Source organism: Setaria italica, chromosome III (assembly GCF_000263155.2).
Source record: "Setaria italica strain Yugu1 chromosome III, Setaria_italica_v2.0, whole genome shotgun sequence".
In the NCBI taxonomy this organism is placed as follows: domain Eukaryota; kingdom Viridiplantae; phylum Streptophyta; class Magnoliopsida; order Poales; family Poaceae; genus Setaria; species Setaria italica.
Genome location: NC_028452.1, coordinates 36,814,155 through 36,834,196, shown reverse-complemented (window position 1 = coordinate 36,834,196; position 20,042 = coordinate 36,814,155). Strand labels below are relative to the sequence as shown.

The window sequence follows — 20,042 nt, the reverse complement described above, 5'->3', positions numbered from 1 at the left end:
TGTACGTGGAGAAAAGAAAAGACAAATTTCATTATGGGTATATCAAACCAACTAAAATAGTTGAGGGGAGTAAATCGAGCCTAAATTTTGGTTAGAGAATTAAACAGATAAAGTGGATACGTGATGGTAACAAAATGGACTTTTTCTCCTTATAATACTTTTAATAGACTATAAATTGTTTGGGCAGCCTAGATATCTAGAATGGGATTTCCACCGCTTCACTCTTAATACCTATGAAGAAGACATAGAATATGTACAGTACTTTGAAGCAGTAGCAAACAAGATCAAGGTATGATTGATTTGATCGAAGTGTAAACTATTGGTTACATAGGTCACATATTACCTATAGTCTAATATCCTTGTTTTCATATGAAGTGGGTTGAGGATTATCTGGGAGACAACACGATTCAGAAAAGCATCCCTAAAAGCCATTTCTGCCTAATAAACTATAGTGCAATGTAAGGGCCCCTTTAGTAGTGCTCCAGCTCCTACTTCTGCATCTCTGGCTTGTGCATTTCCGGCTGGAGCCCTACCAAACTGGCATGTTAAAAATGGCTCCACAAGCACTAGAGGAGCCAGAGCCGTTTTGAATTGAGAAGACGGAGAAAAACAAAGTGGCTCCTCCAGCTCCTCCCCGTTTTAGGAGAAGCCAGAGCCTTGCCAAAGAAGCCCTAAATTGACGTTATAGTCACACATCATGCATGGCAACTTTTTTGTTGTTCAGTGGGAAAGAATTAGGGAGGTCTGGCTTATATGGAAGCACTGGAGATTGCAGCAGGCTTTCCCAATGTTTCCCCACCTTTCTCACATGTTAATTTAGTTATTGAGCAAAAGGGTCTCTATTTTGAGATTTGGAGCAAGTTAATTTAGTTATTGAGCAAAAGGGTCTCTATTTTGAGATTTGGAGCAAGTTAATTTAGTTATTGAGCAAAAGCGTCTCTATTTTGAGATTTGGAAGCGGGTTGCTAAAGGAAAAGTTAGTGCCTCAGTATGCACACATATGCAACATATGCTGCTCTCTTGTACATACCTATTCTTACATGCACGTTATATGCACGCTTGCTAAGCGAAGTGATATCTGTTTCTGTATCCCAATTTCTTTCAGAGAAGCTTTGTTGGAAGTACATAGAGAAAAAATGTTTCCCTCGCACAATTTTTAAATTAAGCATGAGCTTGAAAACACTCCAGGCAGATTCCCAATAATGAAAGACTATGTACTTTCCTCTTGTTACTTCTATCAATTAAATTTTCCTAATTCTTTGGAGGAAGTTTATGTCAATTAATCTAGATAAATATTTTTGCTCGTTTCTTTTCTCCACTGTGATGACTACATGGCTTGTATCAATGAAATGGTTAGCATAATTTGTGTAACATCCATTTCTAATGGGAATATGTTCTTGACACTGACGGACATCAATCTACGCAGGTCTCAGATGAAGAAGCTCTTCAGTTGATCAGAGAGGCCGCTATAAAGATGGTCTGTTGACTAATTTCTCTACCGAGCAAATGTACTTATCATAAAATTTAAAGGTGTCTCCAAATGTTCTTAATTGGCTTGATTCCCAGTGGTATGCCGTATGCATGCACAACCGGCCCAACACTCACACACAACCACATAAAGCTGCTGAAGTGCTGACAAAATGAAGATGAGTGGACCAGGTTGCCTGTGACCAACCTCACACCAATCTCTTCGAAGATTCCCATGCACGACATAGAAGGGTGCCTGCAGAGTCTTGTGTCTGTTCAGTGTTCATAGGACAAACTCCATGAGATCATCATGTATATCGTTACCGTAATTTTTTCAAGGGCAGGATCAACAAGCCATCAATATAGCAATGGAGAGTGAATAGCTCCCAAGCTGTTCTTCAATTGCTCTTTTAAAACCTAATGTTTGTAGAAATATTAGTGGATGGAGTATGCATAAGCTTGAAGCATGTAGTAGAGTTTAGGGTCTGTTTGTTAGAGCTTCAGCTTTTGAGCTTTTTGAAAACCTGTTGCTAGCTTTTTAGTTCTAAAAAGGCAACACTAGCTTTTAGAAGATGTCTTTAGCTTTCTGGGCTCAAAAAGCTAAAAAAACTCAAAAAATTGAGTTTTTCAGCTTCCCATATAAACTTAGCTTTTCCGAGCTTCTAGCTTTTTGGAAGCTGCACTGGAAGTTTCCTGTTTGTTTAAGCTTCTAGCTTCTCATGCTGAGAAGTTGCTAGGGAGCTCAAACAAACAGCGCCTTAGTCAACCCATGCCCATACCGATCGTGCTCTGCATCTCAGTTTAGAAACCTCCAGTGGTGTATGCATTATTTCAGTTGATGATTTCGCACGTGATGTAGTATATGTAGCAAGGGACAATTCGTGGAAAGGTTGGGTTCAGGATTAGAAGAGGGGCAGATCCAAGAGCACAATGTCTATACCCAACAAAGGCACAATTGAACGGAGCAATCCTTCTACCAACTTCTAACACTTGTACCAAAATCTGAATGAAACCAAGGAACCCAACAATCAAGATGCCACTAGGTGTAGTCCGGAAGACATAGCATATGTACAGTACTTTGAAGCGGTAGCAAACGAGATCAAGGTATGATTGATTTGGTCTAAGTGTAAACTATTGGTCACATATTATCTTTAGTCTAATATCCTTCTTTTCATATGACAGTGGGTTGAGGATTATTCGAGAGACAGCACGATTCATGTAAGCATCCCTAAAAGACTTTTCTACCTAATAAACTATGGTGCATTGTAATGTCCCTTTGTAGTACTCCAGCGCCGACTTCTCCCGCGGCTCCGACTACCAAATAGGTACGTCAAAAATGGCTCCACGAGCATTAAAGGAACTGGAGCCATTTTATATTAAGAAGCTAGAGCCAAAAAAGTGGCTCCTCCTAAAATGGGGAGGAGCTGGAGCCTTGCCAAAAAAAACCCTAAATTGATGTAATAGTGACACATCTTGCATGGTAACTTTTTTGTTGTTCAGTGGGAAAGAATTAGAGAGGTGTGGCTTATATGCAAGAACCGGAGATTGCAGCAGGCTTTCCCAATGTTTCCCCACTTCTAGTTTCCAACAGTTTCAATGTAATGCCACCTTGCTCACATGTTAATTTTGTTATTGAGCATAAGTGTTGATGACATTTGGAATTTGACATTCTATTATTTAATGCACGAGTATACCGGTAGCATTTGGCCTTATTATTCTTAGAAGGGTCTCTATTTTGAGATTTGGGAGCGGGTTGCTAAGGAAAAAGTTAGTGCCTCAGTATGCACAAATATTTACTATGCAACATATGTTGCTCCTTTTTTCCTGTTTGTACATACCTATTCTTACATGCACACATTATACGCTCGATTGCTAAGTGAAGTGGTATCTGTTTCTCTATCCCAATTTCTTTCGGATGAATTTCAGAGAAACTTTGGTGGAAGTACATAGAGAAAACATGTTTTCCTCGCACAACTTTGAAATTAAACATGAGCTTGAAAACACTCCAGGCAGATTCCCAATGAAAGACTATGTACTTTCCTCTTGTTACTTCTCAATCAAATTTTCCAGATTCTTTGGTGGAAGTTTATGTCAATTAATCTAGATAAATGTTTTTGTTCGTTTCTTGTTTCCAGTACGATGACTACATGGCTTGTATCAATGAAATGGTTAGATGAATTGTGTAACATCCATTTCCAATGGGAATATGTCTTGACACTGACGGAACATTTATCTGCGCAGGTCTAAGATGAAGAAGCTCTTCAGTTGATCAGAGAGGCCGCTATAAAGATGGTTTGTTGACTAATTTCCCTAGCAAGCAAATGTACTGATCATAAAATTTAAAGTTGTCTCCAAATTGGGTTAATTTGCTAAACTGGATGCAAATTTTTATCATCTGATTTCGAGACCAAAGCACTATTTGAATTACACCAGGAAGAAGTTGGAGGTAGAGATTGGTTTGATTCCCAGTGGTATGCCGTATGCACGCACAACCGGCCTAACACTCACACACAACCACATAAGCTGCTGAAGTGCTGGCAGAACGAAGATCAGTGGACCAGGGTTGCCTATGACCAACGTCACACTAATATCTCTTCGAAGATTACAAGCACCGCATATATAGATGGGTGCCTGCAGAGTCTAGTGGCTGTTCAGTGTTCATAGGATAAACCCCATGAGATCATCATGTATATCGTTACCGTAATTTTTTTCAGGGCAGGATAAACAAGCCATCAATATAGCAATGGGGAGTGACTAGCTCCCAAGCTGTTCTTCAATTGCTCATTTAGAACGTAGAAATATTCGTGGATGGAGTATGCAGAAGCTTGAAGCATGTAGTAGAGTTTTGTCAACCCATGTCCATACCAATTGAAACCTCCGGTAGTGGATGCGTCATTTCAGTTGATGATTTCACACGTCATGTAGTATATGTAGCAAGGAACAATTCGTGGAAGGTTGGGTTCAGGATTAGAAGGGGCAGATCCAAGAGCACAATGTCTATATACTCAACAAAGACACAACTGTGCGAAGAAATCCTTCTACCAACATCTAACACTTGTACCAAAATCTGAATGAAACCAAGGAACCCAACAATCAAGATGCCATTAGGTGTGTAGTCCAGAAGAAAGCTTGCCAGCCAATTCCTGGGTCACAACAAGTCAACAACTAAGGCAAGCAACAATGCCAAGAAAAAAAAGAATCATATCCTACACGTTCAACGTCATTGTACACTGATTCTCCAGTTCCGTATCCTATAGGTAATTGCAAAAACCCTGATACTTCATAGTAATACATACATGCTGTTCGAGACAAAATTATGACCAAGTTTCAATTACAAACCTACCAGCCATTTTCAGTTCCTTGAGCCATCCTGAAGCATTCTCTTTTGAAACACCACTCCCTTGGCAGAGAACATCCTCTAATAATGCAGCCGTAACCGTAACATCAGCAGGCATTTTTAGTAGAAGACCCCGCAACATATATTGCAGCCTCATTGAAGCATAATATGTCCACCACTCTTGCACTCTGCTCCTTTATTTTGTCTTGTACATAGATCTTTTCAGGTTGACCCCTAGAAAAAGCAACAAAGAAGCCACCAGCCATTTCCAAGGACAGCACCCCCGTGGTTCTGGGCATGACTTAACCAGAAGTCCCGGTACAGAAAATCACCATCTTCATTTCTACAGTCCAAAGAAGAATAGAACAGGGCTGCACATCCATTGTCAAAGCAACAAAAATCTTTAGCTTGATGATGCAATCTGTCGAACAGTTCACAAGCGAACATTTGGGAACTTTGACCCCATCCTTTGCTCGAACCTGGGTACAAAAGGATTCTGTCCCCCCTTTTAAATTAACAAACTCAAGAGCATTTAAGTTGAGAAAAAATATGGGCACATTTCCTAAAGCCCTAAGCGCCCTAAACCATGATTATGTGGACGCAAAAGTGTTGAAAAACTATGGTTGCCACAGTGGCAGAAAGACACACAAAGATACCAAAAGTTAAATCTGCAGGACTGAACAGATCTGCATACCATTATGTAACAATCTGCAGGACTGAACAGATCGTTTAATGAAAGAATCAACGGCTGATGGATTCTGACTAGGTAGAATTTCTAGAACATCACTAACTTGATATCTAACAGCCTAGCATGGAACAAGCCACAATCTTTCAATCTTGTTCACAAGAAGATGGTTGCAAGCCAATATCATCTGATCAAAAGAGAACAAAGAACATACACAACATGGATCTTTCAGTTCAAAGTGGCGGACATCTCTTTCTGAGTCCTCCGTAGTCAAAAGTTGATTTGTTACCTAAAAAGGTTAGCAATATCATCAACAGCAGGTATTAATAAAACAAAGATGGATATACTAAATTACAACACAACCATCAATTTATCTTAGTCACAACGCACAAGGGGAGAATTCCCACAATGAACAATACATTGACCTGTTGTTTGATATACTACAGCCTCAAAGTATTCTTCAGTATTTCAGTTAGTTGCAATTATTTAATTCTTTTTTGCTATTTTTCATTTTATATAGATCAAAAGCCAGTCCACAACATATACATAGAGAAAAAAGAAGGAAAAACACACTTTGCTACGGAGTCAAAACCAAACTATGTTAGAGCCAATACAATTACGGGAAAGAGTCCTTAAGTTCAACTCATCTTTGGCAGAGCTAGTCACCCTAAAACCATGTAGGGTGGCATCACTCCTGAAGCTCTGTTTCCACTAATGGGCTTATGCATGATACTATTTTACCACGCGGACAGTACAAAGTAGCCTACTAAACTGTAGGCCTGGAAATCTTATATGGATACTATTTGGCGCAAGGTATGTACAAAATAGCCTACATATTAAACTCTATATTTGAAATAACTACAATAAAAATCAGTTTAAACCCTTTCAACCACCGATGAATATGGTGTGTGCAGGAGATGAAATTTTCTGAGGAGCAATAATTTAGCAACCTAAGACATACAGAAATATTTATAACTAGGTGCCTTTATCGAAAAAATAATATGTAGGTGCAGAAGATTCCCCAACCAATGTATATCCATGTCCAGAATTGCTAGATATATAGACTGAACATGTATAAATGAGTGATAAGAATAAAATAAAAATGCCTAAACTGTTTAAGCTCATGGAGAGGATACGGAACACACTAACTGTAACATGTATTGTGGCTCTCCATCATTATGGAACTTCAGAGCAGGGGACATAGAGCGTGGTCTTTCAATTAATCTCTTGGAGTCTGGTAGTAGAAATATTAGAATCTTTGAGAAGAAATATTACTCGACAATTTACAGAGATTGCTGGTGAATATTATCAAGATTGAGACCTCATACCTGAAATGTCGGCATCTTGTGGAGCTGAGTAATAGATGACTTCGACCTTTGCATCCCCCAAAACATCCAAATTGGGATGAATGATATCTGATATTCTAGGTAAATGTGATGGATTTGTTTCATTTAGTGATTTCCACAAAGACTGCAACCACCGGTCTAGAGCTCCTTCATATCTGGTATAAAAAGACAAAATTATCTCTTAGTATCTTTGATGAATTGCTCTCCAACCCAAAGAAAAAAAATCATAACCTTGAATTTCAGTAAAAAAAACAAAATTATATGACATTTGACTTCTCCAAAGCTTACTTGTGATTTTGTGAACATAGAAACAATAGCAAGTGGAAAAAAATGCTAGATATTAAAATCATACCCTGCAGGATGTTGATCATCCCCTAAACCTTTCTCCATGATTCGCTTTGCACCAAGATCTAAAAGCCTCTGATCGAGCTTCTTTGCAGGAAACTGCAGTGCAAACACAACAGTGGAGAGGGGATTAAAAACAAGAAGGTATAATTTGAAAGCAACGCACATACTTCTAGCACGATAGCAGCTTAATTGTAAGGTCCTTGTTAGAAGAGACTGATCACATTGTACTTCTGGTAACCTGAATCCCCAAGCCCAAACATCACATAGTGTAATCCTTGCAGCAACTGTGCACCCACACGCTTCTGGAGAAGGTACCTCCAAAAACCCTGCCACATGGGAAACCCCAAAACCAAAATTGTGATCAGCAAACGGATAGTCTAAAAACTAGTAACTACTGAATGAAAAATGGCATATGAATGTCCCTACTACCTTCATGGAATCCGGGGGATCACCTTGTCCCATAGTTGACACGACGAAGACCACGAACCTTTCATCTGCAAGAAGCTCTGCACAAACAAGTAGCAGCAGCAAGTGATCGGTGCTCTTCAATTTATATTGTATATTTAGAACAGCTTTAATGGGTATATCTGGTATATCAGTGCAATCACAAGGTTACGCTCAACTTGTAATAACATCAAGTGTTTCTTAATTCAGTACTGATTGGATAAGTGTTTCTTAATTCAGTACTGATTGGATATCTGCTTTGTAATTTAGCACGAAGAAATAGTTGGCTTACTTTCAAACAATCGATCACTTAAATACTGCTTCTGTTTATAACTTGCAGAGACAAGTACTTGCCCAAGTACTAAAATCAAATTATACTTTAAAATTAGATCTTAATCCATATGCATGCAAATATACTCGTGACATGTCCCTGCTAACATATTCATGGTTGGTCCAATGTGTACACAAGCAACATTTTACAGTCGCAACTAATAACACTGTGCCTTATACCACCTATGAGTGGTATAAGGTATATAGAACATCTAACCATCCATTAGCAGGGTTAATTTAGTAATTATATCTTCAATTATTAATTACCTTATTTTTTCATCTCACCCCCTCAATTTTTCTATGTGATCCTTTTCATTTCACTTGGAGGAACAGATGCTGTCAGGAGCAACCGAGAGAGGCATACATACAGGACAAGCTGAAGGAATATGAGATTCATGTTTATTGTAGTCTGATAACAAACTAAGTTCATTTCATGCTGTATTTTGTTTAATGATTTGATGTTAGCATTGTCAATTTTCTGATGTAAACAAGGGCAGTCAAAGCACGCTATATTCTCAGAATCCCCTATGTTCTACTAAGCGAGTGTGTTAGGTTCTGTGACATTGGTTTAAACAATGCCTGTGCTCAGTGAAACCTTATTGCTGAACACGTACTCATTTACAGTGGTGCTGACTATCTTGAGTTCTAGTTCTGAATAATTCAGACTTCCATGATGATTCAAAGTGAAGGATGTGAACAGAACTGTTCTCAAATGCAAACATACAAACAAGTCTCAGATTGTTGCAAAACACTGGGTATCAAAAAGCTTCCCACAGAACAAGGTTTCTATTTCCTGAAAGATTGATGTCATTCCAAATTGTCGTTGGATCAGAACTAGCTATCTGCAAAATAAAAACGTTCAGTTCAGAACTGGTTTCAAGCGATGTGCAACATTGAGATAACATTAAAGGTGAAACAAAGCTTAAAATCCAACAAACCGAATCGCTATCTGTAAAACCGAGTTCAAATAAACCCAATCACTATCTGAGTGCTTATGTTTTCCTCTATACAATGCCCATGGTATAAAAATTAAAGCAGCTATTAACTGTAAACCATAGAGAAAGTATGGCTCTTGGATTGCAAAGAAGGACCTTCAGGTTGTCTAGACTCGAGAGCTAAAAAGGCCAAATATGTGAAATTCTCCTAAGAATTCTGATTAGAGATTCAGTCTGAGAAAACATATATTGATTCAATAATCAAATTGAAACGAACTAGGTAGGAGAGCTGCCGATTATATTAGAAAGAAGATGAGAGCTTAGATTGAGCAAAACAATAAAATGAAAAAATAACAACCGAACACCAAGCATCGAAACAAACACATCGCACCACTCAACACACCCCAAGCATCAAGCCAGTATTCCAAACATTGCGCACCACTCAGTCCTCGCAAACTCCACAACTCACAGTCATCGTTGGCCGCTGCTTGACTATTACATCCATCATCAGATGGAGACTCACCTCAAGCAGGTTCATGTACTATCGCATCTAGTAGGTCATCGACACCTTCCCCAACCATGCCGACTAGGGCATTGTCCATCGTCTTGACTTCGTCATTCAATTGTCAAATTTGATAGAAAGAGCATAATAGGGCATTTGATCCACACCTAGTGAGGGGCTGCCTTGATATCTGAGAAGGTGACTGGGCTACGACATATAAAATATTCAGATAGAGTATTCTATCCTACAGAAGCAGCCTGCTGCTCACGCGGAGCCACCCTCCCCTCTGGTGGCTCGTGCGGGCCTGCACGCCGCCGTTTAGCTGCCATCCTCACCGCTCATGTGAGGCCCGCACGTCGCTGTTTACCCGCCCTCCCTGCGCTCCTATGGACCCACACGTCACCACTCGCCATCCCCCCAGGTGGCCATGTCGGGACGCGCCGCCGTCAGGCCTCGTGATAGGATAAGAGGTGAAGAGAGTGTGAGAGGAAGAGAGGTCACCGGGAGAGGAGACGAGTGAGATTCCAATTTCTAATTTCTAATCAAATGCGTGTGATTCCAATATTCAAATCATTTAAAATGATTGTGATCCCAATTTACAAATAAGATGAGACCCTAATTAAAAAAAATCATCCAACATTCTTTCCCTATAATACCTTTATACCACCTATACTACTCATCTATACCACCAATACCACTAGTAAAGATTTTAGTAGTATACAATTAATATGAGCCGTCAGATACTTTTACACTAGTCTTTTTTCAACACTAGTATAGCTTATGCACAGTAGTGTACCCCTAAAGGACTGGCAAGAGAAAAACAGGCAGGCTGACCAGCTATACTCAAGTTCCCCTTTCTACAACCAACCGCATAAGTAATTTTCAAAAGCTTGTTTGGCGTCTTGTCTTCAGAAAAGAGATAAGCTGTTTTGGTGCGTTTCCTCCTATTCGTAACAGAAATCAAAGTGCTACGAACTGGACTTCCGAGAAAGAGCTTGCATGATATGCAACGTGCATACATCAGTGAACAACTACTACCTCTTGATATATAATATTGCCGCATGCCTCATTTTAGAGACTGCTAAAGAAACAGTGTGCGAAGACAGCAACATGGGAGTTCCCGTTTGCAGTCACCAGTGTCAATATTACACTCATGATGATGCAGATGCTTGACTGTCAAGCATGCACTGACCCAACAGTGTGCTGAGGTTCTATTCCGAACAGAAGGAAGAAACAAAACGCATAAGCTTGTCCGTTTATCTCTTACTAGAGTCTTGGGGGGCGCCTCCAGCGCGCCAACCTTCCGATAAATTATAAAAAAAAATTGTTGGAGGATAGACGTCGAACTAACTGCACAATAGCATTAACACAGCAAGCTGACAGAATCCAAAACAAGCAGAAAATATCTCTTTAGTAGCTGCCTAAATGGTCTATACAGAACTGGGATGATCAGCTACAAAAAGTGGATGATCAACTATGAGTACAGCAAGGAATCGCGAGGTGCATCAACAAGGTTAAAGTCTTCTCTTCTCATGCATAGGTTGGAATCTTTTCGGGAGGAAAAACCTAAATATAAATGACAATAACTATGCGTTTTCTGCAGACTAAACACAATGAGTTCAGCCCTGAGGCATGTTGGGATTTGTACTTGCATGCTGTCTAGACCGATTTCCAACTGATGGCCTCCATTTTGAGTGGTGTCTGTAGAAAATATATAAAGAAAAACATAGTTTACACACAAGATTTCATAATTTCATAAAAATCACAAACAATAAGTTGAAGCAAAGTAGTATGTTCATGGGCTATAGTGCAGCAGTTTGCATATGAATCGAGAAATTGTTGATGCCACAGTTATGTCCAAGCACAGCATGCCAAGTGTGAACTGAATATGAATATGAACATTTTTTTTGATAAACCAAAGGTGGATCTTACAACATGTGCAGAAATGAAATTCAGAAATTTCAGAGCGAACTGTTCGATTGTTGCAAGGAAATATATAAATTCATGACAATACCATCCACATGCCACCTAAGATTCTGTGAGTTCTTCAATATCTCATGGTATGCAAAAAAAACAACTTGGCTGCTTCGTCAATTGAAGTTACCGAGGTATGCTCATTGGCTAGACCACATTGTGTACCTGGAACATTAATGGCCTCAACAAGGACCATATACTGAATGTTAAGATTACAACAAAAAACCAATTAATTATCACGAGCACTAAATGTTTAATGAAATACCACCTTTCAGGCTGCTCATTATTCACATCATGTATACTATGGCTGCCAGAAATAGTTGTAAAGCTCTTCATTCCATCGAATGCAATTAGGAGATCAAGAGCAGATAACATTTGCTGTGGGTATGATGTACCTCGAAGAAATAAAAATATAGTGCAAAATCGATATATGAACAGCAAAAAATGGCATTCAAGATTTTAATCTAACATTTTCATCTTACTTCATGCCCAATACTGAAAAATAATTCTTGAAAATTTCTGTAAAGCAATCTCCAAGCTGTGAAGCTCCACCTGCATTGCCTGCACAAATAATAGGCACCATCAATTAGGCAATTAGGGTCTACGAGGCAACCGGAAATTTCAATATTGGGAGCTGAATTACCTGCTTCTACGAAGTTAACTCTCAAAATTTCATCCTTCACCAGCAAAGCTTTCTTAAGGTAACACCATTAAGGCACAAAACAATCACTGTTATGCTATATCCTTGAACCGTCTGAATGTAAGAACATAAATGATTACTCCTCCAGTTTCCTGTAATTCACCATATATACCAGTAACAGTAAATGTAGTTGGCGTCCAGTAAGACAAGAATGAATTCTAATAAGCTTCTATCTTCCAATAAATGTAACTGACATGTGCAAAGACTTCGGGTGTAAATGAGAAAAAGAGACAAATCGTGAATCCTTGTAACTTCTGTTTTCTATAATCAGCTTCGTGTTGACCCATGGAAGCCCAGACATATGCTTCCTTAACTGCTTCCCCTTGGGATCATTTGTTATTTCAATCTTGCTGATTTCAGCACTCTTGGCAACCTCCATTGTCTCTTTGTATCCGGCTCAAATCCCTTGGGAGTTGGGACAAGCGCATACAAAGTGAAAAGGAAGTACAACAGCTAATAGAAGCCATGAGTGCACAATATTGTTCCCATCTACAACATAGGCAACCTGCATCACGATTGAAAACGAGAATTGGTTGCATTCCAGAAACTTGAGATATAAAAGAAAAAGATCATATGCAGCTACTTCAATGGTACATATAGTAATCTACCTTGGTGTTTTGAATACGACAAATGTGCTCAAGTGTAGTAAGTGATCAGCCGTTATTTGGCATGGATGGTTAACGGTGAGGCCATTGCCATTTATTACAGGTACAGATGCATATTTAGCCAAGTTCAGAATATCCTGCCAATACCATATGGGAAGTTAGGAAGATGATGCTTAGATGCAAACGGAAAAGGTAACCAACACTGAATAGCATTATTTAAGATTAATGCATGCAGGAAGAATAGCAACAGTAAATTAGGAAGATCAAGTATCTCAGTACATGTCAACAAAACATTATGATCTCAGAGCAAACGATCAACCGAAAACATCAATTATTTGCTTGATGGATTAGGTATGATAATTTTCAATACACTATCAATGGACATACTCAAACCAAAAGATAACTGCCAAGATAATGATAAAAGCTAAAACACATTATGCATCCATACACATACCAAATTGGCTTTTAGATTATTAGAATTAACATCCTACTTCAATAAGATTGTCAAACCTGCACTAAAATGTTGTAGGTGTTTCGTATTAATATGTTTCCTATTGAGAAAATCTTGCTTTAGCTGCCAACTCTAATGCTCATAGTTTTGAGGCAGATACCTAACTCTTGTGCTCAAGCAGCATGGTGGCCGGGACAGATCAAATTTGCAAGAAAATGACCCAGAATATACGAGTACTTGCGCATTATGTTGGTAAATAGGTCAACCATAAAAATCCTAATCATGAAACTCAATATCAAACCTGGTGAGCAAAAACCAGAGCCACAACGATGTCACTATATCCAGAAAGTACTCGAGCAACATCACGAGTCTCCTCGTGCTTGCTCATTTGGATATCATCAGGACCCAAATAAATAGCACGCCCACCAATAAGAAGAATCACGTCTGAGATGAAACACGGGTCCTCATTGATGGCTTGGCAAAAAATCATCACCATTAATTTTCCTTTGAACAGTTGGAAACTCATGTCTCCAAATTTTATCGTTTTCTTAACCTCAATCACCCGATTAAGGATCTTCATGATCATATCCTTGTCAAAATCATTGACATAAAGGAAATCCTTAAGAACCTGTTTGGCTGCAAGAAATTACTACAGTTAGAAGGAAAGTGGGCTTCGCATGAAATAGTACTTCCTATACAATGAAAGCTCCCTTCGATGGCTAAAATATTCGGGAGTGGTCATTCTACACAAAACCATTTATGAATTGCATAGAAAAAAATAGAATGGGATTATACTCAAACTAGATTTTGAGAAAGCCTACGATAAGGTTAATTGGTCATTCTTACAATAGGCTTTAAGAATAAAGGGGTTTTCTTCGGCGTGGTGCAATTGGATTGAGAATATAGTGCGTGGGGGAAGCGTGGGGGTTAAAGTGAACGATGACATTGGACATTTCTTCCAAATAAAAACAGGTTGAGGCAGGAAAACCCTTTGTCACTGATCTTGTTTAATGTTGTGGCAGATATGTTAGCAATTCTCATTTCAAGAGCTAGAGATAATGATCAATTAGGGGCCTAGTGCCTCATCTATTAGATGGAGGATTATCAATTCTTCAATACGCCGATCATACAATTCTCTTTATGAAAAATGATCTAGAGCAGGCCAAAAACTTAAAGCTAGTAATATGTACCCTCAAAAAGCTCTCCGGCCGTAAGATTAATTTTCATAAGTGTGAGTTGTTCTACTTTGGGAAGTCAAAAGATAATGTGGGAGACTATATGCAAATCTTTGGCTGTAAGGAAGGATCTCTCCCTTTTAAATATCTTGGAATCCCAATGAATCACCGTCAAATCTCAAATAAGTATTTGAGCATGATTGAAGCAAGATTCCAGAAAAAATTAGGAAGTAGGAGGAAGACTAGTGCTAATAAATTCTGTTCTTGCAAGCTTACCAATGTGTTGACGCAAAAATCGGACGGTTGACTCCTGCGTACTAACACACGAAACCCGGGAGAATCTGCTTAGCTCGTGTTCGGGTTGTAGCCCTCTCGATCCGCGGCGTGCTAGTCAATCTGACCTACTGATTGACAAGGACAAGTAAATGTCCAATACAAGAGCAAATCGGCTGGTGTTCCAAATCACTCGACAGGACGTATTGGCACGACAGCCAACACGGGCAAAAGACAATCAGCTACATCAACCGATGTGGACGTAGTAGATGCAAAGGAAGCGTAAAACACAACCTAAATGGTACTACGCAAACAACACTCGAAATAGATCTAATCGGCTGTGTGACAGTAGATTGATAAGAAAAATAAAGTAAAAGACGATCGGAACATGTTCCGAGATGGATAACTATGATAAAAGCTAAAACAATAAGATTTAATGAATAAAGTTTGCAGATCTAGCAAATATTGATACCTTGTGAATAAATCTAGATGAAACGATAGCGATACGCCCGAAGTTAAAGCCTAGAAAGTATTCGGTAAACGCGGAACTTACAGTCTAGCCGGAGATCGAAGCGATGCAACCCAACTAGCTTGGAAGAACTCGTGAAGAAAAGAAAACAATGGCAAAGTCGCCGACTTGAAAGTAAATTGCGAAAATAGTAGATTTGTATTGATTATGATGTGTATGTTTCTAGATCTCGCAGGGCCTCTATTTATACCCTAAACATCAAGATTCCTAGTCCTAGTCGATTACAACAAAACATAATATCTATCTCTAAAGAAACAAACTTTCTAAACAAAAGAAAACAAAAACGACTTGTACGGCAGTCGGAAATGAACTTGGCCTCCATCGGCTAAAAACCTGCTCTTCATCGGCCGAACCTCCAACATCTCCAATCGGCTGGAATCCTTCTACTCGCATCGGCTGACCTCATCAGCTATGCCCCTATCATCTTCCATCGGCTGCACCCTTGTGATTCCATCAGCTAGGCCTCTGTCTTCCTCTATCGGCAAGGCTTTTGCCATCATCGGCCGATCTCTTATAGCTTCATCAGCTGAGCCCTTTGCAACCCTATCAGCCGATTCCACTAGCCGTTGTCTTTCCACTATGCATTGGCATCTCTGCTTCCTTTTGTCGCCATCTTTGACGTATGTCAAAAAATGGTGTCAACACATACCCCCCAGTTTCGGAGTGAAACATATCTTTTGCTCCGAAATTGTCTCAACCATAATTTTCACCTTCCTGGGAAAACGTCGATGCTTACCAATCACCATGTAACAAGATCTTTTCTGTTCCGAAATCTCCTCAGTCATGATTGCCTGAAAAAAATGCCTGGGGGTAACAGCTCTTCGGGTTTCACGTAGGTGGTGGATGAGATACCACATTTACCCTCGGTTGAGTTTATAAATTTATAGCCATCATCTTCTTTTTCCCCACTGGGTCATCTTCTCACACCGTCACACCTTGCTTCCACTTTCTTCCGAGTGAAAGGTGACCTTCGACGACTCCCGGCAACCATCAGCGATCTCCAGCGACCATTAGTGATTCATTTGCTAATTGCTTCAAACTCTAAACCTCAGGCAACCAGCTCCATGGCCACTCTTACTGCCGTCCCCGAGGTATACCTCTCTGCCTTCGTTGTTTTTCTCGTGCTTCTATCTTCCTTTCTTTACTCAACCATTTTCGCATTTCTCAGGAGCTTAGAGATAGAATCACCATCCCTATAGCAGACACCCCTGGATTCATCGCCTTAGGCCCCATGGGAGACCCTAATCCGACAGACTGATTAATTTGGAGACTAGTAGAATCCCTTTTAAATTTGCATCGATGATCTAGCTGATTGGGATCATGCCTTTAAATCTTGGCCCAACCGCACACCTGGATGGAAAAACTGGTATCTTAGGATGGCCAACTCTAAAAGGGTCTTCTAGCAAGAGCGCCGCATCAATCAGTGCATTACACTTTCTCTATCAAATATGACTAGAAACGAACCCATGCTTATTGCCGCATCATATTTTTGGTCGGACACCCTAAACGTCTTCTTATTCATTCACGGGCCAATGACCCCAACCTTAGCTGACGTCCTAATGCTGACGGGATTGGATATTACTTCCGCCGATTTACCATTTCACTACCCGGCTAAAGGGTCTCATCGGCTGGAGACAAAATTCATCGACGGATGGAAAGGTTACATTGATTGTCACATCGGAACTGGAACCGTTGAGGAAAAGGATCATGTGGCCTTTCTGAATATGTGATTGGAAAAAATTGTTTTTTGTGGGAGATCGGCTGGCCTGACCAATTTTCGTTGTTTTTCATGTGTAACTTTTTCTGTAGATCAATTTTCGTATAGAAATCGCCCCGATCCGAGATCGTACCGAAAAGTTACGGCTGATTTACCGAAGCATGCGCATACGGCAAAATCCCGACCTCGGCAGTAGATCCCATCTACTATTGCACATCTAATGCGCCTGGCGTATGACCCTGGATTTCGATTTGACCAATCATATTGATCTTCCCTCACTGCAACTGGATTTACGTGTATCACTTAACTCCGATGGCGGAAACCGACCGGTAGGAGTATGTCGTTACACTACCATTGCAGCAAGGGCACGAAATCAGGACATCGATCAAACAGAGAACTCGCATATCTCCATATGCACACATCCCGAATCCAAAACTAAGCAGCTACGGCTCTTGATACCACTGTTGGGATACGAGGTAGGCTACGCTAGCGCAAATCAAAATTTCTACCGCGTATAACCAGGAAGAACTGCCGTATAAGGATCACGGGATTACCACTCGATGCACTACTGGTGCGGAAGATGTAGATATGCGTCGGTGCAGTGAAGACGATCATGTAGTCGTACGTAGTCGATCACGTCCAGTAGCTCCTCAGCAGCTCGTCCACGTGCAGCAAGATCGCCTCCGGTGCCGCGGCTCGTCGTCGGCTCGTCGTGGCTCGTCGGCGGCTCGTCGATGGCTCATCCAAGTGCTGCAGGCGCAACACCTCCAAGGTATCCACACGTGCAGGGAGGAAGCGTCGCAAGCCGGATTGCTAGATCCGCGAGTTGCAACAGGCGAGGGCGTGGGAGGCGCGGCAGGTGTGTTCAGCCAAAAAGGTGTAAACCCTAGGGTGCCCCCACCCCTCTATTTATAGAGGTTCCTGATGGGCCTCTGGATCCGAGGCCCATTAGTACTCCTAAACCTAATCCAACTCGGATCATATCCGAATTGGGCTTCCAGCCCCTTAAGTGTGTGACCCTATGGGTTCGGATACGTATAGACATGGCCCGAGTACTCCTACTCGGCCCAATAGTCGGTAGCGGCCTCTAGCAAGACGTGCCAACTCCTATACGCATACGAAGATCATATCAGACGAACCATCACAACATAATATACATGCTATTCCCTTTGCCTCACGATATTTGGTCTAGCTTCAAGCCGACCGCTCTTTCTCGATCCTGTGATTCGGAATCCCTTTGTAGGTTAACTCTTAACCGTACGTAGCATGGCCATGCATTTTCGGATCCGATCACTCGAGGGGCCCAGAGATATCACTCTCAATCAGAGAGGGGCAAATCCCATCTTGATTGACCATGTCTCATAGCATGCTTCTTGACAAACCCGAAAGCTACCTTTATAACTACCCTGTTACGGCGTAGCGTTTGATAGCCCCTAAGTAGGTCGATCCACATCTAGAATACATGCGACAATCTCAGGTCTAAGGACAAAGCGTATATGTTGTTTAAAGAGAGAACTACTTCTCGTGTTGGGTCAGTCCTAACACATGTCTCCACATGTGTCCACATTATTAGTTCAACATCTCCATGTCCATGACTTGTGAAACATAGTCATCAACTAATACATGTGCTAGTCTAATATTCATGTGTGTCCTCACATGAACTCCGACTAGGGACAACTTTAGAATAACCATACAAGTAAAGAGTTTCACATACAATTCACATAATTGCAAATCAATTCAAGTAGCCTTCAATGGATATTCAATGAACACAACATACAAATCATGGATACAAATGGAATATCATCATCTCTATGATTGCCTCTAGGGCATACCTCCAACACTCACCTCGCGGACGAGGACGAGGTCTTCATCCACGGGCTCGGGTCCCACAGCAGGCTCTTCTTCGAGCCCGACTCCACGAGCTCCATCACAAAGGTGACGAAGCAACCCGGGGCGTCCACTGCGGTGGGGCGATGGCGCTGGCCATCGAGTCCGCGGACCCGTACGGGGACTTCCGGCGGTCCATGGAGGAGATGGTGCTAAGCCACGGCGTCAACGACTGGGGATGGCTGGAGGAGATGCTCGGCAGGGGCAACGACAAGAAAACGCATGGCCTCATCGCAGGAAGGAAGAAGTTGAGAAGGAAAGCAGAGAGGGGTAAAGGAGAGGAGAGAAAACATGGGTAAATAGGTCTTTTGTCAACACAAGAGCTAAAGTTTAGCTTCTTACCCAAACACCCCAAGTGCTAAACTTTAGCCCCTTCATTTGAGGGGGCTAAACTTTAGTTCAGGGCTAAATTTTAGCACCCTCCTCCCAAACAGGGCCTTAAGATAGTAGACATGTAACATTGCATACACCCACTTCAGGGATTTCAAATGAGTTTGCTGCACCCCCTGCATCATTCACCATTTTTAATTGTAGGCCATGTGCATTCCGCCATGCACAGAGATCGGGAGTGGCTTGTATTAAATCAATGTAATGTTTGTGAAATCACTAATGCTTCCTTTATTGGAAAAAAGAAAGATATCCATGTATCATGTATACACTGATATTCTTTAGCATACCTTTGGATTTTGACGTCTTACGTCAAAGTTTTGGGTATGCGCGATTGTCAACAACTCACAAACTTCAAATGATCAAATCCCTATATATAGATTCCACCGATCAAGAACATTTCGGGATTCCGTCATTTTTACATTTCCACTTTGATCAACTCCATCACCAATCGATAGGGTATATGATGCTTGTCATATACTTGTGAAAGGACCCCTCTTTTTCCTGTAATGACAACATATACATCTTGGCACTTTCTAACCATGGACAGGAAAAAAAACTCAGCACAAGGAGCAGCGTTGAAGGTGTTGTATTCACAAGGTTTCTTTAAAACAGTTCTTTCAATTCTCGGCGCCTTCATAAATCGAAAACTCCTGCAGATATAGTAGCTCTCATGAACAAATTACAATCAGCCATCTCTCCAAGATGGTTTAAGAAACACAGACTGCCGACAAGGTGTCACAACTCCGATCGTAGACCACACAACGTCGCTAGAAACCTGATCAAATTAAGGTCTAAGGAACACAGCAGGAGGAGATCACAGCAAGCAAGAGGGTATCAGATATAGGATGCACTTAAGTATTTCATAGGATTCTCCTAAAGTTAATACTGGCAATCAAGCAAACACTGAACGCATCATAGATAAAGGATAAAATCTGACTTACTACATC

At 40.8% G+C, this 20,042-nt stretch overlaps 1 protein-coding gene and 1 pseudogene across 1 annotated transcript; both read right to left on the bottom strand.

The window, feature by feature from the left end:
• Positions 1–5,466: 5,466 nt before the first annotated feature.
• LOC101767574 (NADPH-dependent diflavin oxidoreductase 1) lies at positions 5,467–9,807 on the bottom strand. Its single transcript, XM_014804867.1, has 8 exons — positions 9,762–9,807; positions 7,613–7,689; positions 7,405–7,509; positions 7,188–7,279; positions 6,818–6,990; positions 6,635–6,723; positions 5,704–5,778; positions 5,467–5,610 (listed from the first exon to the last, which is right to left on the bottom strand). The coding sequence occupies exons 1-8, from the start codon at positions 9,805–9,807 to the stop codon at positions 5,467–5,469; spliced, it is 801 nt and encodes a 266-aa protein (XP_014660353.1).
• A 2,039-nt stretch (positions 9,808–11,846) lies between these two features.
• On the bottom strand, positions 11,847–13,752 carry LOC101767179 (annotated as a pseudogene).
• Between the last annotated feature and the right edge of the window lie 6,290 nt (positions 13,753–20,042).

Bases quoted from the DNA above. Each gene is read 5' to 3' on its own strand.
- LOC101767574 (XM_014804867.1), bottom strand. From the start codon at position 9,807: ATGGCGAGTGGTGACGTGTGGGTCCATAGGAGCGCAGGGAGGGCGG. The intron at 7,690-9,761 runs GTAAACAGCGAC...TTGTTTGTGCAG, and splicing joins TAGGAGCGCAGGGAGGGCGG to AGCTTCTTGCAGATGAAAGG. The intron at 7,280-7,404 runs GTGATCAGTCTC...TTTGCACTGCAG, and splicing joins CAGGTTACCAGAAGTACAAT to TTTCCTGCAAAGAAGCTCGA.